General features: G+C 39.9%; 2 protein-coding genes across 13 annotated transcripts in view; both read left to right on the top strand.

Annotated features, from left to right (window-relative positions):
• Positions 1-349: 349 nt before the first annotated feature.
• On the top strand, positions 350-9088 carry LOC129757592 (uncharacterized). Its single transcript, XM_055754864.1, has 4 exons — positions 350-465; positions 5990-6679; positions 6738-6842; positions 8676-9088. Exons 1-4 carry the CDS (start codon positions 424-426, stop codon positions 8682-8684), a joined length of 846 nt encoding a protein of 281 aa, XP_055610839.1. The 5' UTR covers positions 350-423; the 3' UTR covers positions 8685-9088.
• Positions 9089-21912: 12824 nt separating this feature from the next.
• LOC129757026 (glucose transporter type 1) overlaps positions 21913-25143 on the top strand; it is an 875183-nt gene continuing 871952 nt past the window's right edge. For 10 of the 12 annotated variants that reach the window (XR_008739590.1, XR_008739591.1, XM_055754123.1 and 7 more), the window contains exon 1: positions 21913-24836. The gene's annotated coding sequence lies outside the window, so the exon portion shown is untranslated. The remainder of the gene's footprint in view (positions 24837-25143) is intronic. The other 2 variants (XM_055754112.1, XM_055754111.1) reach the window with 2 other exon arrangements.

Raw genomic sequence — 25143 nt, 5'->3', positions numbered from 1 at the left:
AACCTGCTAAATTTGACAAAAAAATAGCCAGAAAATGATCGAATTTTTGTTCTAAGTGTCCTGTCAGTATGATCAGTGATACTTTGGGAATACCTTGATGAAACTGTAGCAAGATTGCTCCCAGTCCCACGGAAGACGCGTCGGCAACAACTCGCGTTTTCAATTTTGGGTCAAAATGAGATAGGTTTTTTACCTGTCCGATTAACTCTATAAGTTTTTCAAACGATTCCTGTTCAGCTGAACACCACTTGAATGGTTTCTTGACTTTTGTCAGTTCACGTAACGGAGAAGAGATGGTTGCTAAATCTGGAATAAAGGCCCCGACATAATTAACCAACCCTAGGAAACTCCTGCCTTCTTCGCCAGTGGCTGGAGTTGTGAAATTTCGGATCGCTTGAACTTTATCCTCGCACGGTAGGATATATGCCTTGCATACTAAAACGATGCCCCAGGAAATCAATTGTCGTAAGTATGAATGCACATTTTGACTGGTTCAATAGAATAACACAATCGCGGAACTTCGTTAGTACACACTCGAGACTTCTGCCATGTTCTTTCTCTGTCTTTTCTGTTGTGATAACGTCATCGATAAAATTTATGGTGTTGGGACTTTGGGACAATCAGCTAGTATTTGCTCGGTGGCCTTTGGAAGACATAAATACATTGTTTTAAAAATAAACATTTGCCAATTTGAAAAAAAACTCATTATGTAATAGCGACTTTTTATTAATAAAGATTAATAAAACTGTAACTTACCTTCGGAGTGATGAAAGTTGTTAGCGGTTTACTGTCGTCATCCAACTCCAACTGGTGGAAAGCATCCTTGATGTCCAGCCTCGAAAAATATACCGCACCGTTCAATTTCCAACGAATGTTGGAAGAGGGTGAGTTTCACGCAGAATCGCTCTATTCACCTGTCTCATATCAATACGCAGCCTAATATCGCCGTTATTTTTGATGACGATAACCATTGGCGACACCCAACGACTTGGTTCCGATACCCGCTCAATAATGTCCTTGCTCAGAAGCTCCTTGAGTTTTTCGTCCACTTTCTCCAAAGCAGCGAACGGCAGTCTACGTAATCCTTGAGCAACTGGTTGCACCGATCTGTCAACCGGAATGTGAATCTTGACTCCTCTAATACTGGGAAACGGCCAGACCGTTCTTACTTGATGAACCGTTTGTTGACGACTTGGGAGCCCAACGATTAAAACGCCTGGTTCCTTCGCTATAGTTTACCCAGAAGTGGCTGAGGCCCTCCATCGACTACGTAAAAACAAGCAAGAGTCTTCAGTTGTTTGGTTCCATCGTCAATAACAATCTCGGCTTCGAATTGATCGGTAACAACTAGATAGTCCTTCTGAGCGTAAGCACGAAACTTCTTATCGGGATGTCCTGTCCGCCTGGTGAACTTCACACCATTTCGCATCATCATTTCATATGTTTTGCTGTCAATAATGTTTGACTGCACCCCAGAGTCGATCTGCATCTCGATCAAGACCCCTACGACTTTCGCCCAGACTAAATCTTCACATTCATTGTCACACGAAACCATCTCAACCAATTCTTCATTTTCCTCCACTTCAGTGTCAGCTTATAGCATGTAGGCGTTGAACATGAGTAGGCTTTTTGTTACGATATTGTTGACCTGACGAAGTCGAAGGAAACGCTTGGTTGAAATTGCGTTTCCCAGCATGTGAAAAACCTCGCGAGGCGCCCATGGATGTACCACTTCTGAAATTGTCTCTTACACGGGAGAAACAAACTGCTCGATAATGTCCCCGTTTACCACACTTCGAACACTTTTTATCCCACGCCGGACACGCTTCATTCGGTTCGTGATTGAGGCCACAGAACTTGCAATCTGCTTGCATTCGTTGCACATCTTCAGTACCTGTGGTGGTAGATCTAATTTGGCATGACATTTGATCACTAGCGGCCCGAGTGGCAACATAGGCGTTAATCTGCTTAACAACCTCTTCTACGGTCAATTCCGATTGCTACAGTAGCTTTTCGCGTAACGGTGCAGGAACAAATTGCAGCATTTTATCTACAACAGCTATTCCCGAACTCTCTGGCTGATTCTTTCCAAAATTGCATTTGTTTGCATACATCTGCGCACGCATCAAGAACTTTTCCAACGATTCTTCCGGCTCCGGCTTCATCGCCCAGAAAATGTACAGTTCATGAGCCTCATGACGTTGGTGCAAAATAGCTGTCAAGCTTGTCAATAGCCACCGTGTATGGGTCCACCGTTTTTTCTTCATCTTGAGCGACATCCGCTCCTGGGATGCTGAAGTAAATTTTTTTGCAGCTCCAATCCCCCATATGCTAGGAGTAAATCTTTCTTCTCCGTACATTCTTCAATCTTTGCCGCTCGCAAACAGATTTCATATCCGCGCTTCCAAGTATTCCACTTGTTCGTTTAACGGAACACTCGCGCATGAAAATGCTGGTAGATTGACAAACGCCTTATTTTGGTCCATCTCTAAAAGCAAACATTTCATGGTATAGCCGTCAGCCGTTCTTCCTGCTGACGTGTCGCAAATCCGGCTATTTTCCTGCTGTCGTGTCGCAAATCTAGGTAATCTTACCCTGCCTTAATCCGAGTTCATAACCTCAATCTGCTTTCATGCGCAGTAGCTCAAGGTAACACCTTCGTCTCTGCCAGAAGCCTCTGGGAACGAATAATTCTTTTTCGGTTTTATCTCATTTTATCCACTTTAAAATACATACCTTACACCATTATCCGTTTCGGAAACGGTTCCGCTCCAGGTCCGTAGCCAATTCTATCCTCGGTTTCGACGAAAATTCGTCCTCGTAGCCAATTTGTGATACTCGATATCCGAAAAAGAAACACACGCGTTCAGATTCTCGGTAAACAGTGTTGTTGTTTATTACACACTTATTTCAAGTCAGTCAGAACAAAAGTCACAGATATCAGAGTACAGATGTATCACCACAATTACTTTTTGAGTTTTTCACATTTCTTTCAACTCTTTAGGCACAAAATGATTTTTCTGGGATTAATTACTGGGTTAGTTTTGACCGAGGAAAATTAAGATCCGATAATTTTGACTTGGAATACAGAACTGATCTAGAGAACACTTGATATTGAAAAGTATTAATAACGTCTAGACATACGGTTTCTGGCTAAGTTTGTAGTAGGGGAAAGTGTTCCTAAATGCGCATATTGGGTTAAATGCGCATATGCTTGATAGAGCTAATCACTTATTTATTCACATGAAAAATGTATGATATCAATGGCATATCTTCTTAAAAGACAAGGCAAACAAAATTTTCAAAGAAACATGCTTTTCATTAAATTTAAAAATTAAAAAACGTTTTTGAGCCTTTTTGATGTAAATTTAACGACTGGTTCAATAACGTTTTCTGAAATTCATGGAAATGTTTTTATGTTTTTTATTTGCTAAGCATATTCATCTAAATATTCTAAACCAAATTGTTGAATAAAAGTCATAATATTCGCTTTAATGAACTTAAAAAAGGGGGGTTTATGTATGGTCATATCAGTGTTGTAATATGCCATGGTTTGATTTGCCAAAACATACACGCTTTCAAAAATTTAATCACTTTTGGATTCCAAAACGTTGTTGAGAACAGACTCATAATTAGAATTTCAACTTTTGTCGAAGTTATTTAAATTTTTTGTCCAAATAGAGAATTTTGTATTTGTTTTGGAATGAATTAAGTTTACATGCTTCTCAGATCGGATGATAACTTAAAAATACTAATAAAAACAAATAAATAGTATTAGGAAAAACAGAAAATTGGCTCAGATACACTTATTTTTTGTGTTCCTTTGCGAAACAATTATGAATAATTTTTGTTCAAAGCAAACCCCAGTAATTGAGAATTTTAACGAAATCGGTAAAGCTCAATCTTTCAACGTTATTTTCAAATAAATGAAATCGGTAAAAAACGGGTTTGGAATGAAAGTTTGCTTGTAACTGTAATCATGAACAAATTTTTGACATTTTTAATTTTCTAGAAAATTGAATGTGCTCTAAATTTCATGATAAAAACGAAAAATTAACTTAACAAAATAATTTGATTCATAAATTTTGGTCTGAGTAAAATATTGGCAATGATTGTTAAGCCTAAAAGCCTAAAAACGCTATTTGAAAATAAATATCTGAAAGTATTATCCGTGAATAGCCCTAACTGATTGAATTTCACCTTTATATGTACCTATGTTATTGACAACGTCCTCAAAAAGGAAGAAAACAAAATTTTTCATCTATATCATAATGTTTAATTCTTGCGGCACGGCAATCGCGAAACAACGCGGCAAAGCACTTTTGATGAAAATATCTGCAAATTGCGTTAACGAGGAACACAAAAAGCTGGCTTTGGTGGCCTCATTCATCTGCCTTGAGATCGCGTTCGCCATCCTGCATCGCATCGCTCTCACTAGGCCATCGGCACAAGTCAATGAAATAATATTTAATGCATTCAAAAGAAGTTTTTCACATAAAAAATCCTTATTATCAAATTACTATTCAAAACATTTTATTGAGTGTTCTTTGTCATCGTATTGCCTGGAAAATAAGTTGACAAAAAAAAATTATTCAGTTTCTTTCATGACTAAACTTGCGGGAGTGTGTAAGGAAATTTAAAAAAATTAGTGAGTATTATCCAGGATAGCTAGATTCTTTAGGTATGCTACTCCGTTGCTTGCATATGTATTAGTAGGCCAACCAAAAAATAGTTATAGAAATTCCACAAAAATGTATGGAATTTTTTTAAACTATTGGTTTTCTAGAAAAATTACTAATTTTAAAATTCTGCAAAAAATATAAAAATGTTAACCAATGTATTTACAATTCATGAAGCGCTTATGCGGATGAAAAACATAATTTTTACGTGGATTTTTTATTGAGTTAAAAAATTTATTGCTTTTTGCTAAATTCCTGATAACTGATTGTTTTTAAATTTTGTTGGACCTAAAATAAAGTAGCAATCATTACAAGTTGCAACATGTCATTTTTTAGCATATCTTTACAACTATATTTGCAAAAATGCTTTCCGAAATTCGAATGTTTTGCACAAATACTGCTAAATTTCCAAAAAAAAACTGTCTCGTAGTCAGAATATTGAAAGCATTAGAACATAAATTTGACTAATTTCAACACATGTTATTTCAAAGAATGCGACTGTATACTTATTTGAACAATAAGACCTCGCAATTTTCCATAAATTGTATCTTTGTTTCAAATCCCATACATATCGTTCGAAATTCCATAACTATTTTTGACCCTTCGTTTACACGGCTCCGTCGATTGAGGTTAAGCGCAATGTTTTACCTTCTTCTCTACCTATCTTGAGTATTATCAAAAAGTGAAAAAATGGCTAACAAATATATTCGAAAAACGAATCGAAGATCGTGGACCAACCAGGACATGTCCAATGCGCTTCGTGCCTTGAGATACGGTATGACCCAGTATTCCGTATCGAAAAAATATAAAATTCCGATGAGGACACTAAATCGATACTGGAAACTGAGCCCATCCGGAAGTTTCCAGATGCCCGCCCTAGGTCACAGGACTGTTTTCACGGAGACGCAAGAAAGGCAGACCGTGGAGCACCTGCTTAAAATGAGCAAGTGTTATTTTGGGCTTACACAATCAGATGTCCGGAAGCTTGTGTATGATTTGGCCGAGAAGAACAGCATTCCACATCCCTTTAATAAGGCGCACAAAATGGCAGGGAAAGTGTGGTTCCGGGCTTTTCTTCAGAGGCATCCAGATTTAACGCTCAGGAAACCTGAGGCAACATCACTGGCACGAGCAAAGGCCTTCAATCGGGAAGACGTCAACAGATTTTTTGATTTGCTCAGAGAAATTTTTGACAATCATCACTACTCTGCTAGCCGTATTTTTAATGTGAACGAGACTGGATTCTCCACGGTGTGTCTGTTTTTTATATTTATTTTCAATTCCATTTTATTTTTAAATTATCATTTTAGGTGGTCTCACACACTTCTAAAATTGTCGCCCAAAAAGGTGTGAGGCAAACGTCCGGAGTATCATCGGCTGAGCGAGGTACCAATACGACGGTTGTATTTGCCATGTCTGCGGCAGGAAGCTTCGTTCCCCCCATGTTTATCTTCGCCCGACAGAGGATGCACGAGACCCTCAAGAAAGCAGCACCAACTGGAGCCATATTTGATTGTGCTCCCAAAGGCTGGAGTAATGCTAAATGTTTTGAAAAGTGGTTCGACCACTTTTTAAAATTTACTAGGCACACCGAAGAAGAACCTATCCTTTTAATACTTGATGGTCATTCTAGTCACACAAGGAATTTCTGTGTACTAGAGAAGGCAACGGAAAACCATGTAAGAATCTTGTCGATTTCACCCCACACGTCGCACAAGCTTCAGCCACTAGATGTGGCATTCATGGCGCCCTTAAAGGCGAATTATAGCACGGCCGTAGGTCATTTTTTACGCAGACAACCAGGCTCTGTTGTAGGAATTCACGATGTTGCAGGATTGGTGAACGAAGCCTTTTCAGCAACTGCATCCGTGATGACCGCAGCAAACGGATTCCGGGCGTGTGGGATTCATCCGTTCAATCCAAACATTTTCAGCAATGAAGATTTCGCCGCTGCAGACTTTCTCGCCGAATTCAATGACCATGAGCTAGACAAACTACTGGTAATTTGAACAATTGAAATATTTAATATTCCACAGATGCTCATTTTGATCATTTTAGATGTCACTGCAGATCCGTCTTCGCACGTTGATGCCTTCCACGAACAGAATCATCATCAGGAAATTGCGTTGGAAGTTGTCATCGATCATCATCATGGTTCTGCAGGTAAATTTTGTACTTATTGCATTTTCAGCTCCTTTGGTTAACTCTATCACTAAACATTATCCACATCAGCCACATCCTAATCTCATTTGATCCACAATTCCATTCGAAAAAATGAATTTTAAACGATATTGACTGAAATGATTGATTGATTTTGAACTGATGTTCAAGGAATATTTAAAGAAGGTAGTGTCGAGGCAGCCCTGCTTTAGTATTAGTACACACTGCGACGTCACAATCACGAAAAATCTGTTAATTTACTAGGAAATTTGTCTTTTTCGTTGATAATTTGAAGAATTTGCTGGAAATGTTCCACTTTTAATACCTGTTATTCTAGAAGGATTCTTGCTCTTCAAGCTTGGTACGAAAAAAGTTGGATTTTCAAGTAATTTTTGTATGAAATAGACCATCGAAGTTCGAAAAAATGGTGGATTTTCCCTACTCAAATTTGCAAAACTTTAAAATTAGTTCAAATTCTTCCATGAAAATGATCAAGTCAGTGCAGTTTAAGATCCTTATTACAAAAAAGATATCAAAAAACAAACTTTTTTTTAGAAACACAATTATTTATTTGCGTTTTAGTAAATCGAGTTAACAATAATCAATTGATGTTAATTGTTCTACATAAAAATTGAATATGGTAAACCGATTGGATAAAAATCATGACAATCAGTTGAACACTCAATAACCACCAGCTAGACCTTTTTAAAGTAGATTTTATCTTCGTTTTTGAACGTTTTAGCTTCAAGATGACATTGCGTTCATTGTTAAAACGAGAAATAAAACATAATGCAATCTTCAAAGGACCAGAAAATTTCATAACATAGTGAAATAGAGGTCTTACAAAACAATCAAAATGAAATTGGAATTCATTTTCATTCTAAAACATGTTTTTCTTTGAAATTTCTGCCATTCGCATATAAATTTTCGATACATTCGTTTTTGTGACGTCACAAAAAAAATCCAATATGGCTCTCGACACTACCTTATTTAAATATTCCTTGACTGATGTTATTGTCAACTTGTTTCAAACAGAAGAAGGTATGTTGTGTAGTTTTTCGAGCAGCAGCAGTAGCGTTTGAGGGTGTACATAATTAAACACATTAAACTGATTAATTGGTATATACCAATCAACCAATTTGATGTCTTTTTACTATGTCCACCCCCGAACGCTACTGCTACTGCTCGAAAACAAAAAGAAATGCAAGCAGATTTAATCACAGCAGGCGTGAATATCAACTCGTCACAATCGTTTCCATGGTTACCCTTCTGGCCATCCGTTATGCGTGACAAAATTTGTTTTGTTTCTTGTCGTGAGTTATAGGTATTGACTGCAGCTACTGCAGGGCGGGACAATCGAACGGTTATCTTAGCGCCCTTGGTAATGAAGAGCCTCAGGCTAAGAGCTGGCATAGTTTGGAAGAGCTACCTCATATGAATGGAAAGGCGCAGAAGATTAGACTAATGACATGGTGTGAAGTTATTCAGAAACCCTATTTATTTGATAGCATTTAAACCTAGTTCCACTCAAATTCAACAAACAGAAGTTCCAAGCTTTAAGAATACTTTACATTGAACGTGGGTTTCTCAAATAGTATGTGGGTCTTCTTCTTCTCCTCTTGATAAAGTGTGTGGGTCGCTCATTTACAATCGAAAAAAATATAAAAGAAGAGAAATTAGACTTAACCAGTGGAGCTGAAAATGTGCATTGAACCTTATGGTCAGCGCAAATCCAATTCAGTTTTTAAGTTGTGAATAAAAAGCCCATCTTATGTTTAATCGTCTTGATGCTCATGCGTTTACAGTTGAATAATCTTTTATGTATTTTTATTTCAGCTACGATAGAAATCGATCCAAACACATTCTTTGTGTTAGACGAAAAGGGAACCATAGTAGAAGCTTCTATCGATGTGGTGATGAGCTCAGACTTGGAAATGACAGCTACCCATGGTCCAATTGCGTCGACGTCTGCGGCAACGACTAAGAGAAAAAGGAATGTTGTTAAAAAAAAGCAAGAAGCTGCTGAATTAACTTCAACAGAACATAAAAAAGATCTAATCCTTTCGCAGGCTCGAGAAAGGGCCCAGAATATCAAAAAAGGAACAAGAAAACGTGGAGGTCGCAAAGACAATTCCGTGTGCTACGATACTTTATGTTCATTCTGTGGAACTTTATTTAGCTTGAGTGATGGTCAAGACAACTGGTTGAAATGTATAAACTGCAATGAATGGTACCATCTCTCGTGCTTAGATGATTATGCTTCAGGACAATTTGTTAAAAGATGTGAAAACTGCCGATAATTTTTTAATTGAAATCCTCCATATTCTTTGATTACTTTTTTGTTAAATGAAATGTTTTTTTTCGCAATAGTTACTATTGCTAAAATTTTTATAAAATTATTCATTGTCCTCTTTTTTTAACTCCTTTTATTACAACACAAACATTCTCCAAGTTGACCTAAATATATCCAGATTTTTTTTCCCTTGTATATCATGTATATCAATAAATAAAAATTGGGCTTGTGATATAGCTCAGTTGGCAAGTCAGTTGCTTCCTGAGCCGATGTCCGCGAGTTCGAGCCCAAGAGTAAACATCGAACACAGTTGTACCGAATAAGTTTTTCAATAACGATCCGCCAACTGCAACGTTGATAAAGTCGCGAATGCCATAAAGATGGTAAAACGACTATAATCGAAACAAAAAAAAAAAAAATAAATAAAAATTAAAACTCTCCAATATGTAGTTACTTACTGTATTAAACAACGATTTAAGAATATCACATGTATTGGTTGAATAAACTTGTACAGCCTGTCACACTTTAAACACAAATATAATTATTCTCTACTTTAGCATATCAATAATACCTACCTAGTTTCATTTCTCCGAAGCACCGGGCAATCTGCTTTCAAGAAAGAAGCCTTTTCACACCAAACTTTTATGGTTACAAGAGGATGATTCAACTCTTACATGGATGGATGACTTTTAGGATGATTCAACTCTTACAGTTTTGTCGTTCAGGAAACTTGAGGCTGTCTTAAAGCCTCTCGAAAAAATTTACATTCAATTTGTTGCAACGACCAAAAATATCTAGTGTGGACTGGGATTTACGTATGTCATTGTCCAATTGGTTTTGGGGTGTAAAATTCAAATATAATAGTTAACGTAAATGTTAAAAATAAGTTACACTCTCAGCTCTTCAAATTATGTCTTTTATCTAAATTTATGGAAAACATGTATGATAAATACGGAAAACCAGCACCAGCTGTATTCCTCCTATACCCAACGATAGACTACCAAAACAATATTTGAAAACTAAAATATCGTTGATTCAACATTACAAAGCGATTTCATACGGCAGGGCATTTCGATTCCATATATAATTCGTTATGTTTACGGTCGTTTTGCAATTTGTATATAGGCATATAGTAATATCATATGCGCATTTAGCCTGCTAGGAATCAATGATACTGTGATTTGACTTTTTTGATTGAAAATTCAATTTCTCTTCACTGTTGCTACGTACAATAACAAAAATCATCAAATTTGCAGAAAACATATCAAACTTTTGGATGCTATAATTTTTTTTGGAAATAAAACTGCTGTGTTCGAGAAAACCTGCCTTTTCCTTAATATGCGCATTTAACCTACCTTCCCCCTACTTGAATCAAGCTTTAAGATGTGATTTTTTGTTTATGGATCAGCTAGCCCCATTTTACCCTAAAATTTCACAAAATTATGGAAAAATAAAGACTTGTGAAGTGTAAAATGTGAGTATTGAGTGTCTTAATAAATGTTGTGAATTAGTGTTCCTAAAATCAATCATTTTCACTGAGCCATGCATGACTACACCCTACAAACAATGCATGGCGGAGTTCCCATTATTTTTCATTCAGGTCATAGTCTATTAAGAAACTATCAAGTACCGTCAAGTAAATAATCGTTTTAAGAGGCATTTTATAATTCATACAACACCTAAAGATACAGGGAAATGGTAGTCACGTTTTGATTTCGCAAATGTCCAGACTCTTATGCTAGGAATCCGGTAGAAAAGTTCTTCAACTGTCTGGTAGAGTGGAAACTACATCCGATCATGTCATCGATTTGTTCAATGTCACGACTTTGTGGGTGGAATGAGTGTGGAGTGAATGACGAAATCAAAAAATGTGAATATCATTATGAAGTTCTTCTATGCTAATTTGGTTGTATTTCGCCGACTTTCGAAACACGTGGGGGTGAATTTTTTTTTCTCTCATTCATGCCCTACTGCGGTCAACGAATATGAATTCTTTGAGCTCTGCTCGATGCTGATTCGTGATATCAATTTCTTCTTTTGTCAAATTTTCAAGTATTTTATGTAAATTTCGAAAAAAAAAATTAGAATATCCGAAAGATTATAATACCACAAAAAAATTTTTTTTTCAAGATAGAAGTTATTTTACCTTTTATATTCTTGATATTATGGGTAGTGAACGGTAGACAATGTGCAACTCGAGACCCCATACACCTAACCTTCGGGTAGTGGTCATATCACCTCTTGTATGCAACTCCGTTTTTCTACCTCCCCGTGGTGATAGCTGGGGTGCGAGCAACCTTAGCGGAGATCGGGTACCCAATGCCGGTGGATCGCATGCAGACTGAGTTAGGAAGCTTCGTAGGTGTCTGTTACTCATGTCAGGGGTGGCGTGCGGAGTGCAACAACGTCCTGGTGGTGCTCGGGACCCAAAACGGCACCATCACGAAGGTCCTCCTGCGAGATATTGGGGTTAGCTGCGGGCCTTGCGAGCCCATGACTATAAAAAAACATAAGCAAAGAACAACGATCTCTAAATTTTGTGGGCAGTACTCACGTGCTCTCCAACGAATTGAAGAGCCGCAAATTCGACATCGTAGCGCTGCAGGAGGTAAGCTGGAAGGGCTCCACGGTACGAACGTATCCAGATGGTCGTGCCATCTACCAGAGCTGCGGCAACACACACGAGCTTGAAACAGCTTTTATAGTGATGGGAAAGATGCAAAAGCGCGTGATCGGGTGGTGGCCGATCAACTCACGAATGTGCCGGTTGAGAATCAAGGGCCGGTTCTTCAACATCAGCATCATCAACGTGCACAGCTCTCACCTCGGAAGTACCGGTGACGACAAAGACGAATTCTACGCGCAGCTGGAGCGTGAATACGACCGTTGCCAAAAACATGATATCAAGATCGTCATCGGGGATTTCAATGCTCAGGTCGGCCAGGAGGAGGAATTTAAACCGACAATTGGAAGGTTCAGCGCGCACCAGCTGACCAACGAAAACGGCCTCAGACTTATTGATTTCGCCGCCTCCAAACGAATGGCCGTACGTAGTACCTTTTTTCAGCACCGCCTCCCACACAAGTACACCTGGAGATCACCGTACCAAACGCAATCACAGATCGACCACGTTTTGATCGACAGCCGGCACTTTTCGGACATCATCGACGTCAGATCCTGTCGGGGCGCCAACATCGAGTCGGACCATTATCTGGTGATGGTGAAGATGCGCCCAAAACTCTCCGTAGTGAACAACAAGCGAAACCGGCGCCCGCCTCTGTTAAACATCGCGCGACTGAAGCAACCTGAGGTCGCGGCAGACTACGCGCAATCGGTCGAAGCAGCGCTGCCGGCAGAGGGCGAGCTTGACGAAGCCCCTCTCGAGGACTGTTGGGATACCATCAAAACAGCCATCAACAGTGCGGCGGAGAACGTCATCGGTTATGTGGAGCGATCTCGACGGAACGACTGGTTCGACGAGGAGTGTAGGAGGGTGATGGACGAAGAAAATGCCGCGCGGGCGGCAGTAGTGCAAAGAGGCACCCGTCGAAATGTGGAAAATCACCGACAGCGGAAGAGGCAGCGAGTCCGACTTTTCCAGGAGAAAAAGCGCCGCCTGGAGGAGGAGGAGCTCCAGGAGCTGGAGCAGCTGCATCGTTCCCAAGAAACACGAAAGTTCTATCAGAAACTCAACGCATCCCGCAAAGGCTTCGTGCCGCAAGCCGAAATGTGCCGGGATAAGGATGGGGGTATCCTGACGGACAATCATGAGGTGATCAAAAGGTGGAAGCAGCACTTCGATGAACACCTGAACGGCGCACATGCAGGAGATCAAGACGGTGGGGGAAGGTACATCGCCGGCGTAGCCAACGACGAAGAGGAGCCACTCCCAAAGATGAGTGAAGTTAAGGAAGCCATTCGCCAGCTGAATAGAAACAAGTCGGCTGGGAAGGATGGCATCGCAGCTGAACTCATCAAAATGGGCCCGGACAGGTTGGCCGATTGCCTACATCGGTTGATAATCCGGATCTGGGACATAGAACAGCTACCGGAGGAGTGGAAGGAGGGGGTAATATGCCCCATCTACAAGAAGGGCGACAAATTGGACTGTGAGAACTACCGAGCGATCACTGTCCTCAATGCCGCCTACAAAGTGTTGTCCCGAATCCTACTCCGCCGCCTAACGCCACAAGCAAACAGATTCGTGGAAAGTCATCAGGCCGGCTTCATGGAGGGACGGTCTACGACGGACCAGATATTCACATTGCGGCAAATCCTCCAAAAATGCCGTGAACACCAAGTCCCTACGCATCGTCTATTCATCGACCTCAAAGCCGCATACGACACGATCGACCGTAACGAGCTATGGAAAATCATGGACGAGAACGGCTTTTCCGGGAAGCTGATCAGACTGATCAAGGCGACGATGGATGGAACGCAGTGCTGTGTGCGGATCTCGGGTGAATTGTCGAGTTCATTCGAATCGCGCAGGGGGCTTCGACAAGGTGATGGTCTATCCTGCATGATGTTTAACGTGGCGCTAGAAGGTGTTATTCGACGAGCGGTGGGCGAAATGCGGGGCACGATTTTCAACAGATCCAGTCAACTTATCTGCTTTGCCGATGACATTGATATAGTCGGCAGATCATCTGCGGCGGTGGAGGAGATCCACCGCAAACTGAAATGCGAAGCCGGAAGTATTGGGTTGATGATTAATACGTCCAAGACGAAGTACATACTGGCCTGCGGATCCGAGACCGACCGAACCCGCTTGTCCAGTAATAACAAGGTCACGATCGACGGCGACGAGCTGGAGATAGTCGAAGACTTTGTCTATCTCGGCTCACTGGTGACCGCAAACAATGACACCAGCCGTGAGATCCGGAGGCGAATTATCAGCGGAAGTCGTGCCTACTATGGACTCCACAAGCAACTGCGGTCGAGAAGACTTAGCCCTCGCACGAAGTGTAACCTGTATATGACGCTCATTAGACCGGTTGTTCTCTACGGGCACGAGACATGGATATTGCTCGAGGAGGACCTGCGTACACTCGGAGTATTCGAGCGACGAGTGTTAAGAACCATCTTTGGCGGCGTACAGGAGAACGGAGTGTGGAGGCGAAGGATGAACCACGAGCTCGCGCGCCTCTACGGCGAACCCAGTATCCAGAAGGTGGTAAAGGCTGGCCGGATACGCTGGGCGGGACATGTTGCGAGAATGCCGGACGACTGTCCTGCAAAACAGGTGTTCGCTACGAATCCGGTAGGAACAAGACGAGCGGGGGCGCAACGAGCGAGGTGGTTAGACCAAGTGGAGCGTGATCTGGCGAACGTGGGGTGCCCGAGAAATTGGAGAACGGTTGCTATGAACCGAGTGAATTTTAGGAATTATGTTCGTCAAGTTATGTCGTGAGACGGAATACTATGTAAATAAAATAAATAAAATTTTTCGATGGGTTTTCGACAAAAATATTCAACAATCTAGTGTTAATATGATCAAAACGGTAAGTTGTATCGAAGCTTGGAAGAAAAAAAACATTTTTAATTTTTTTTCTCAATTTCAGCGACATAATTCCTTCACACAAGGCTTTGAAGAAGTGGGAATAAGAAATGCGAGCTCCAAAGCATTCATGCTGGTGGTCGACGGAAAGATGGTAGCATACAGCTTTTGTTAGTGTACAGTGTTGTGCTATTATTAAGTGGTTTTATTGTGAAAATTAAAATATGTTTTATTCAAAAATAAATAAAGAAAACTAAAACGACAATTTTATTATAGGATCACGAAATAACATTAAATTTTATCTTCCTTCAAACCATGTAAATTCGTTGAAAAACATTGAATTTCACAGTTTCCTTGAGCAAATTTGGAAGCTATAATAACCATCCATTTCATAGTTTTGTGTTTTTAAAATGTATGGAAAAAGTTGATTTTTTCATGGTTAAGTTGCTTAACGACCCCCTTTTTTCGTGGTAATTTTGGTCTAAACCGTAAATTTCACAGTCGAAAACAATGAACTTGACAGTGCATTCAACGTTTCTTGTATCATGCTATTATAGTGTCAACCATGAAATCCATGGTAATGTGAAAATGAAATTCATGGATTTTTCACAATGTTTTTCTATTCGGGTAGTGATACCTTAAAGAAGTGTGTTGGCCCTGTTCTAAATATAATTCTCATTATAGTTCACCCTTTCGGCTATCCAAACAGCTTTCCTAGCCCAGTTTTCGGCCGCAGGGAATTCACATGGAAGAACGCCGTTTTCTACGCACACGCTCCTTTTCTTAAACTCAAAATTGAGTAGTTTTGGTTCAAAACAGCACTTCGGTGGCAGCCCTCAACTTTGAGTTCGACTGGGAAATCGCAAAACTAAGTTCTGATAGGCATACTCAAAACTAAGTTCGCCAGCCGAACTCGAATTTATCCTTTCTCTTCGAGGGCAGCTTATTTTCAGGGAATTAAAGGATGATTAAAATTCGTTGTACCCGGATGTTGCTGTTCCGGTACATTGCATTGCAATTACAGAGCGGTGGAAAGTTTTGACACCCCCGGTCAAATAAAACTTCCGGATGTTACTTCCCATCGGAAGTAAACAACATCCGGAAGTTTCCGGACATTCCAAGCCGCTCATCATATGATGACAATGACGGACAGAATTTTACGCTGACACGGTGAACATGCATTCCATTATGAAGTTCCTTCATAGTCTTCCGGTAATTGTTCCGGAACGACAAAATTATGCGTCGTGTTCGTTGGTTGCTCCGGTTCGAACTGAACTCGCTAAGTGTTTTCAGTCCAACAAAGAGAGTTCAATTTTTAGTTCATATGGTCGAACTCAGCTTTGCTCACTCGCCGAAGGAAAAAAAGGGATTATGTCTTGTGGTTCAAAGCTCTCGCATCCGTAAAAGAGTTTGGATATTACTGTAGCAAAGCCAATTTTTAAGAGTGTTTCACGACTACCATATCTACCGATTATTTTTAAAAATCGATTTTTTGCTTCACAATCTTTTTGTACAGTTTTGATATGATCGTTGGCATTTCCTTTTTGATTAATAATTACACAAAGTATTCTAATGTTTTTTTTCTTGAGATTTCTGCTCCATTTGCTGTAAGTGTTTTCATTCTGAAGAAATGGTGACGACCTATCGTACCTGAACAAGTGTGAAGAAGAGTGCTCTTTTCGGCATTTATAGAAAAGCCGTTTTTTTTCTGCCCATCTTATTGTAGCATCCAGTGTTCAAAAAAGTCAAATTCATCTATCACTATACAAATTTAATGAGATAAAAATGCTTTCTTCCCCATCTATTGGACAGACAGCGAAAAAATATCAGGTTGGCCTAGACTAACTTTATAATGATTTTGAATATTTTTGCTTTATTCCATCATTCACTCGGCAGTCAGTCATTTCACGACTATCGTGACAGTTTGAGAAGTGTGAATATATTTCAAATGCTCAGTTTTTAAGTAAATTATTAAGTAGATCACCAACATGAGTAAATAAGATTAGAACAATAACACTTGAAAATTCTTAAAATTTCTTCTCAACTTTTTCAAAAGGTATAAAACGTTCTGAAATGTCCTTGTCTTAGTACATGCTCTTTTTGAATAATCCCAACAGAAAAGCAGAATATAAACAACTCCTAGTATATCTGAGCTCGAATTCTGTTTTCTTACTGGAACAAATTTTATTCCAAATAGAAATATAAACAGAAAACAAATTTATTTCAGCCAATGCATGCTTCCAACAACAACATCAAACTAACCGACTTCACTGATTTCAGCATTTTTGTGACTGAGATTTTTTGGAGGATCACGGTCACGAATAGGAAATGAAGTGACTTTTTAATTTTTATCGACTATCAGTCAGAGATTGCTTTGTGAATGATCAGAGAAAATCAGGTTCAAAGTAAAATGTATACTGTGATTGAAAAATTATTTCACATTCATACTGTCAGTCAGCAGTCAATTGTGGAAAAATTACTCCCACAAATCAATAATATATAATCAGCATATGTGAATACGGTTGTGCATGACTTCGAAAACACCGTTAATCACCAAAAGAAAAAATGTTGGCGAATAACAGAAGAAACAGAAGAAATTGCACCTGTTAAAGAGCTAATCACTTTTTTGTCGTAAAAGATACGAAGTTATGATATTCGACAAAGTTGTTCAGCGGAAAATTTCCTTTAAGGAATTTATAAATTGGCACAAAAACCATTTGCAGGCTTGGTTTCACAGAAGAAACAAAAATGATGTTGATTTTTCAGTACAAAATATTCAATTCTCCCATACAAACCTAAAAGTTCAAATTTACTCATGTAAACGTTACTTAAAAATTCTGCAAAAAATCATGGATGAGTTTTGGACCAAAACGAAGCTTTTAAGACCCCAGGGTTTGAGAAATTCAAAAATGACCTCAAATCGACTCAGTCTATTGTAGTATACCTTGTCGACAGATTCGATCGAAAGCTTTAGAGAGGTCTAGAGACACTAGTTCTGAGTCCATTTTTTCATGGCGGTGTTCCGTTAAGGTATGGAAGTGAAAAATTGTAGCGAAATTTGAGATTATTTGGTTGATTCCTGAGTTAGCGCAACGCGTTTCAATTTTGTATGGAAATTTGTATGGAAGAAGAAATTTTTGCACATTAAATCATCCAGAAAATTCAAATAAGCTTGAAATAAAGTCGGTCTTTGATTTTTAGTTTTGACAATTCTTGAGCTTCATTTTTTCCTATCATTACAAGCAGCTAAGAATTTCATGAAAAAAGTTATTACCATTTAAAAATAAAAAATCTGAATCCATTGAAACGTATTTAAAAATAGCAGACTTAACTTGCTAGAGCTTTTAATAATTTCATGAAATGTTTTTTGCAAATGTTGTACAAATCAATAAATTTCCTGGCTATGCAAAACAGTTTTTTGAGATTTTTTATTCTCATCCTACGGTTTCGCAGCTTTCAAACAAGCAGTTAAAAACGCTAAAATTAAAAAAATAATTTTGAAAACAAAAATTTTGTATAACATCGAATATTTTTCCTGGGGTAAAAGTTAGGTTTGTGGTTTGTTCACATGAATTTTACTGCAAGAATCAAGGAATATTTTATATTAAAAGTTATATTTTTTGGAGTTTTCAGTATAGCTCTGGCAATTTTTGAATTAAAAATTTGGACTTCCCATACAAATTTCCATACAAAATTAAAAATCGTTGCGCTAATTCAGGACTGGATGGATCGCTTCCAAATTTGTATTGCTGTTTCTGGCAGCAAAAACAACCAAAAAAAGTTATGGGAGGTGTAAAAATGGAAAATTTTGAAATATTCATACAAAGCTTGCAGGGGTCTACTGGCCACTCATTCGGGAAAAGCGGGAAATAAGGGAAAAAGACGGGATTTGAAATCCACCGGGAAAAAGCCGGGAATTCTTTCGAAAAGTCGGGAATTTATGGCTCAGTGAAACTCTGATCAATGGAGTCCGGTGAAAATAGGTGAAATTTGATCACCAGTCTCTTCCAATTGACTTCGACCGATTTATACACATTTAATCTTTTTTCCAGTGATCGAGACGATTTCGTCCTGTATTTTCAACAGCTGAAATTACAGGACCATCTTAGGACAGAAAAAAGATAACAGGAAAATAACTGTCAAATTATCCTGTAGAGTCGCTTGAGCTTTCTGTGAATTGCAGGGAGCTTTTGAAAAGTCCCGTAGCGTCGGGACAATTTCTGTTCGAAGTTTATTATTCAGTTGATTTGATTTTATTTTTCAAATTAAAGAAAATGTGAAAACTTATTTTCTGTTTGATTATTCGCAAACACATTGAATAACAACGAGGAACGAGGTTTGATGTTTTATATTTGAACACCGTTCCTTATATTAATTGTGTTTGCAAAAATTCTATCAGAAATAAATTTTCTCAGTTCTTCATCGTAAAAAGCCTAATAAAAAAAAAAACAAATTAACTGTAAGACATTTTCATTTGGCTTATATCGCTACATTTTCAAAATTTTTAAAATACTTTTCCGCAATCACAGACGGAACATGTGTCTATTTGTATAACCTATAGTTAACGCCGGGTGACGTTGATACTTACTGATTTTCGTTCTAGAAGTAGTAAGAATCTAGCCCCAAACAATTACCGATTTTGGTGCCGCAAATCGAATATTCCAACTAGAAATTAAATCCTTGAATCTCGCCAATTAGAAAGCTCCGAAACCGGACAGAACATTTTACCAAGCAAGTTTCTAATGGGATTCATGAGACCACTGCCCTGACTTTAGACTTTGATTCGTTCGAGTTCCTGTGCACTCGTAGATGATTCATCCCATATTTCAGGAGAAACGAAGCTTCACGAGATTTGGGAGAGTTTTCATTCGAATTCAGCGACATTTGAGCACTTTTCCTGTGGGTCGGAAAGTCCTGATCCCGAGCGTAATAAATGCAATCTTTCTGTGTACCATGTTGAAACGGATCTTCCTGCCTAGTAGGATCGGTTTCGACTAATTTCAACTTGCTTCATTGATCAACGGGAAGAACCGTAACGAAACCGTTAATCCAGTATGCTCGCAGTTCTCACTCGAGCTATTTCGAGTCCTCAAAAGCAAAAAAATGGAGAAGAATCTGAAAGAAACTATTGCCTAAACGGAAGCGAGAGAAAGAAAAGTAAGCAAAGGAACTGGAGGCGGAAAAATTGAAGGTGCTTTCCGACGCTCAGATAGAGGCAAGTTTGATGGACGAAAAAAATAAAATTCTTCAAAATATCTGAGAAACAAATAAAGTGTAAAAACGATTATCAAACATATTTTAATTGAATAATTAAACGAACATTTACCACTAAAAGAAAGCTTAATCGATTTTCCTTAATATGGTTTAAAAAATAAATAATCGGAACTTTGTTTGGTTTTCTATTTTACCAAATCGGGAATTTCGTGAGACTATGTGGGAAAAAGTCGAGAAAAATGCGGGAAATCAAAAACTGATTTTGAGTGGCCACCCTGGTCATGTGTATGTGACTTTTGAGAATGAAAAAGTAAGCTCATGATTAAGAGGAGTAGGCGTGGACTCGTAGTAAGCGCACGCGTTTTTTTTCGCTTGTCAAAATTTTTTGGAAATTCAGTTTCGTTCGTTAGGGGAAGTTTTATATAAATTGTTTTTTTCCCATAAAATTGATTTGAAATGCTGTTTTTAGTTCGAATTGTGCTGCAGTGCTTCGTAGAGTGTGCAGTCGCGAGAAAGTTATTTTTCGTGTAATAGTGTGGAAATGAACATATTTGTTTTCAAGCTTGGGAGAAGCGGGCTGGTCCTTGATTGGGAGAGCCAGGGCCTTGATGGATGTGATCCAGATAATAGCCAAACTAAGTCGTTTTTTTAATATTTTGCCTTTGAATCCAATTGAATTGAATGTTATCATTTGTTTAGCCCTAACCTCAGTTTTCAGTAGCAGAACATGAAATGTTTCGAGTCATCATTTTTCCATGGAATCGTTTCAACTAATTCATGGTAGAAGTTTAAGCTCCCTTCCTAGACGGAGGGAAGGCCTCCCCCGAACAGAGGTGGCAGTAGTGATACTCGGGAGTTGATCGGACAAATGAAGTCAGGGTTGGCGAGGGTGGTTGTTCGGGTGCAGATAGGGTGTATGTGGTGGGTGGGGTTTCCCCCCCCCCTTTCAGCAAAACGGGATGATAAGGAAAAGGGGATATTGAGCTCCGGTTGAGAACGGGTATGGCAGGTGGGTTAATCTGGATACGGTATGCGTTTTAGTGATGTTTTGGGACCCGTGCCTCCTTCTAATAGAAAGTTGGGAGGGGAAGGCCATCTTTGACCGGGGTTGGGGTTTGTGAGTAGGAGTTGCTTCTGTGATTGTTTGAGACTCCCCCTCCTTGAAGTATGGAGTGGAGGAAGGAATGGGAATTGACTGTAAGCTGGACAAACGGGTGGAGCCTGGTCCGACAATACAGGTGTTTGGACGCGTGCAGTTCTGTGATTGTTGGGATATCTTCCAGTCTCTACTTTTGTTTAACGAAGTCCCAGGTTGTACCAAGCTACAGAACTCAAAAAGTTGCATTGCAGGTTACAAAGCCAATGGAAATACATAATAAATTGCTTTGTGTTTCAACCGTTTACTGAAACTTTTCTGATTCTCATACTAGAGTAGACGGAAAGATACGAAGGCGAAATAGTTGATCTACAGAAACCCAAATGTAATTTTCTATATTTTTCTGTTCTCAGCATGATTAAAATTTGCTCGCGTTTACTTTCCTGATAATTTTTCTTCCAGACATGCTGAGCACAGTAGCGTTCATCACCAGGGGCCGGTACAAAACTTACCAGGTATCCATACCGAAAACCAAACCCTTTACTCTATCGGGAAAATCGTGCCCTGTCGGACATCGCCCTAAACCGAACCGGAAAACGGGAGAATTTGCTATAATTTTGACATTTCCTTCCGAGCCGAGAATCGCCGCACCAACAAGGGAAAGCGAGTGTGAGTGGGTGAGCGAAATGTGAGTTCGATTTTCTCAAGTACGTTTGCTCAGTGGTGAACCACCCACCAACCCACCCCAAGCAGAGTGAGCGAGCGAACGAGCGACGAAAAAGTGAGAGAGCGCCGACCATTGCGTTGTTCCTCGGGAAGAAAAATCCCACCCCATTGCTGGTGCGGGACTAGTTAGTCAGTGTAAGGATATTTTCCACCAAATAGGGTGAGCAAGTCCTATACGAAGAAGGTTCGGATTGGGTCGTAGCTCGGAATGGTTCGATTCGATAGTCAGTCAGTCGATGGGAGGCTCACCGTGCGGTTGTGTCTCTATTTCGTGTAGTCGTGGTTTTTCTCGGTTCTCGGTTTAAAATCGGTTCCTTTTGGTCAGGATTCCAGAGGCGATGGGATGGGGAAATGATGGCCTGAAATGGTGAAAATATGGTTGAGCGTGCGGTCCCGAGGTCCCCAGTAGGCCTTTGACGGAAGTTTTTTCCCCTTACCAAAGTGAATATTGCTGGTTCGAAGGTGTGGAGCGTAGGGAACGAGAGTGGGAACAGTGCTGTTTTTGATAAGATAATTGAAGAAGTACCGCAGAGAGTCTCGGGTGGTATGTCTATTTGGGTCGCTGGGCCGTTTCGAATGGGATCCTCTGTTCGATCCTCTGACGTGTAGATATTGATTGTGTGAGACCCTGTCCTCGCTCGTCCTGGCTGAAATCCGTTCTATTTTTCTCCGTTCCAGTGGATCAGTTCACCTGGCTGGCTACGACGTTGGGTTGGGTGGCCCCGGAACAGTAACGAGACGAGACGAAGGACACACACATTTCGCGTGTCTTCAAACCGTGCGTTTCTGTCGCCGTCGTCGACGTTGTCCTTCGGATCGCGTGAGCAATTCTCTAGATGAGCACGAATGCGAGAGCGAGAGTCAGTGAGTGAAAGTTGGACACGGGCGGGAGCAGCCTACTAAGTGATTTGCGAAAGGAAGCGAATTCCGTTGCCAGTGAACCGGTTCAAGAAAAATCCTGCCTGGCTGCTCAACTCGCTTCTCATCTGCCAGGAGATTCGCAGGATTCGTTCTGCTTTTTGGAGCTGACTCGCCTTCGCCTCTCGGTACTTCCACTGCTGTTTTTACCACTACACATTACTACTGCTACTGGCAAAGGATCTGCTGTGTGCAACTGTTTAGGGCGGTTCCGCAGACTGGTGACTTTGCTCTGCTCCATGCAGAAGTGGTTTTTGTCAAGTTTTCGTGCCTAAATGGTGCACAATTAGCTTAGAATGGTGCCTAATCTCTAGGATCAGTGACTAGTGCAATCGGGTTAGTGTAGTCTCATGTCGCAGGTGGACAATTCGGCTTAGTGGGCCTCTTTTTGCGAATGCTAGCTGGATCGTGTTCCGCTGGACCAGTTTTTTCGGCTACCTATTTACCTGTCAAAGATGATCTGGTAAAGCCAGCAGTGTCCTCATAGTGCAAACCGGGAATCTGACCCGCCAGAGACAACCATACGGTTACAAATTGTCATGAATTGGTGCAAAATCTGCAAATATTCGCCAACCAGAATATTTGCTGGCCCTTGACGCAGCCCCGAAAATATCGATAAAAGATTGTGTGTGGACCAGGGACAGCAGACTGAGGAAAATCAGAGCAAGACAGGTTTCCGCCCTACACGGGTGAGAGTGAACGAAACGGAAAATCCTGGTTTTGCTGAATCCCTGTGAGCCCAGCGGGTTGTGAATCGTCAGAAACACACAGCAGCAGCAGCCAGCAGGTCAGGACAACGTGGGCTCTGCAGCAAAGGAAGTGTGCAAATTCGATTTTTTGTCTCACTCCCTTTGCCAAAATAGGCACTGTTCCGAGATTCTTTCGCCGCGAGTTCGTCTCACCAGCACCAGCTCACCACGGGGCGGCACTCATTCTCTCCCATTACATATTTTGTTTTCGCTCACCTTTTAAATTAACGTCACGTTTGTTTTCGTGCGCCCTCCTAACTGGAGCAGGACCCAACTTCAGCGATTAGAAACAAGAAGGACGACGACGAGCGATGATGATTATGATGATGATGTGACAGAATGTGAACTACCCAAAATAAAAACCACCCACTTTCGGCTACTCATTTACTATAAAGCCTACTGTGTTCACATAACAACAACTGAAACAAACTCCAGTTCTATACGCAATTTTTCCGACTGGGAATGTTTGAAGTGTTACACACTCGTTAAAAAACAATTGTAAATTATTCGCGATTTTTTGTTAAATGGATTAGGAAAATTCCTTGTCTATGACATTCTACGAAAAAAGTCGAAAAAATACAACTCAAGCGTTAATTGTTCCACATTAAATTTTCTTTTCCGATTAGTATCCCAAAATATTTTCTACTTCTTCTGTTCAGCACAAGTGACAGTGTCTGTGTGGCCATGTGAATTTTCCCGCAAGAAAGGATCCGAAGAAGACGTCGTGTGTGTCCTAAATTCTCACGTTAAACGTACTATGGTGAAACTTGAAACAGGCGAGAAGTGAGAGAAGCAAAAACATAAGACGAGAGAAAAAAAGAAGTACACGAAAAACATCAGCAGAGAGCTCTTTAGGCCGAAATCCAGGGAAAATAAACCGGAAAAGTGACGACGGTGGCGAAAATTTCCAAGCAAGGAAAAGAAAAATGTTTCCGATTTTCGCAATCTAAACACATCAACTCTCAGGCACGCACGCACACACACACACACACTCATCCACTCATACGCGAGCGGATAACTCATACGCGTACAGGCGTTTACCTCGTTGCATGGTCGAATCGGAAAATTGGCTGGGATAAAAACAAAAAAAAAACCGATGAAAACATAATTTTAAGGGAGCAGTCGAAAAACGTTATTTTTAAAGTGTGCTACTTAAAGCGTGAAATCATAACCTAGTGAAAGGAAAAGAAAATAAAAGGAGGTTTAGTGAAACGAGTCGAAGACCAACGAAAAAAAAAAGAAAAAAATCCTAGCAGAGCAAAGCAAGCGAGAAAAAAAAGTTTAAACACGGTAGAAGAAAAACGGTGAGCAATTTGTGAAAGGGGAAAAGCGTGAAAATTTGTCGTAGTGTTGTGGTGGAGCATAAAAGGGGTGTGGAATTGAAGATTGATATTTTTAACAAGGCTAAAAATAGCGAAGCTTGTGCTGCTGCCTCTGCTTTCCAGAGAGTGAGAACGACGAAACGTTTGTTGAACGAGAAAGTTTAATTCAGCAATAAAAGGTAAGAAGAAAGTTATTGAAGTTGTCGCTTCAAGAGACACCTTTAGAGAGGTACCTAAGAAGTAAGCGTTTAAAATAGATCCTCCATAAAAAATAAGGGATGATCAAAATTTTTTAGATGCCGTTCTTTGATATTTAGTTTGAATTTTTGAAATCGAAGTTCTGATACTTAATTTCTTATTTTGCAAGCTAAATTACAATAGCTGATTCTTGTTTCTAATTTCTACTATCTTGTTACAGATTTTTGGTAATTTTGTAGTTTTTTCCTGTTTTTTCTTCTCCCTTCTTATTTCTACCTTTTCAAGTCT

The sequence above is a fragment of the Uranotaenia lowii genome, chromosome 3 (genome assembly GCF_029784155.1).
Source record: "Uranotaenia lowii strain MFRU-FL chromosome 3, ASM2978415v1, whole genome shotgun sequence".
Lineage (NCBI taxonomy): Eukaryota > Metazoa > Arthropoda > Insecta > Diptera > Culicidae > Uranotaenia > Uranotaenia lowii.
This window is presented reverse-complemented; position numbering and strand designations above follow the sequence as displayed.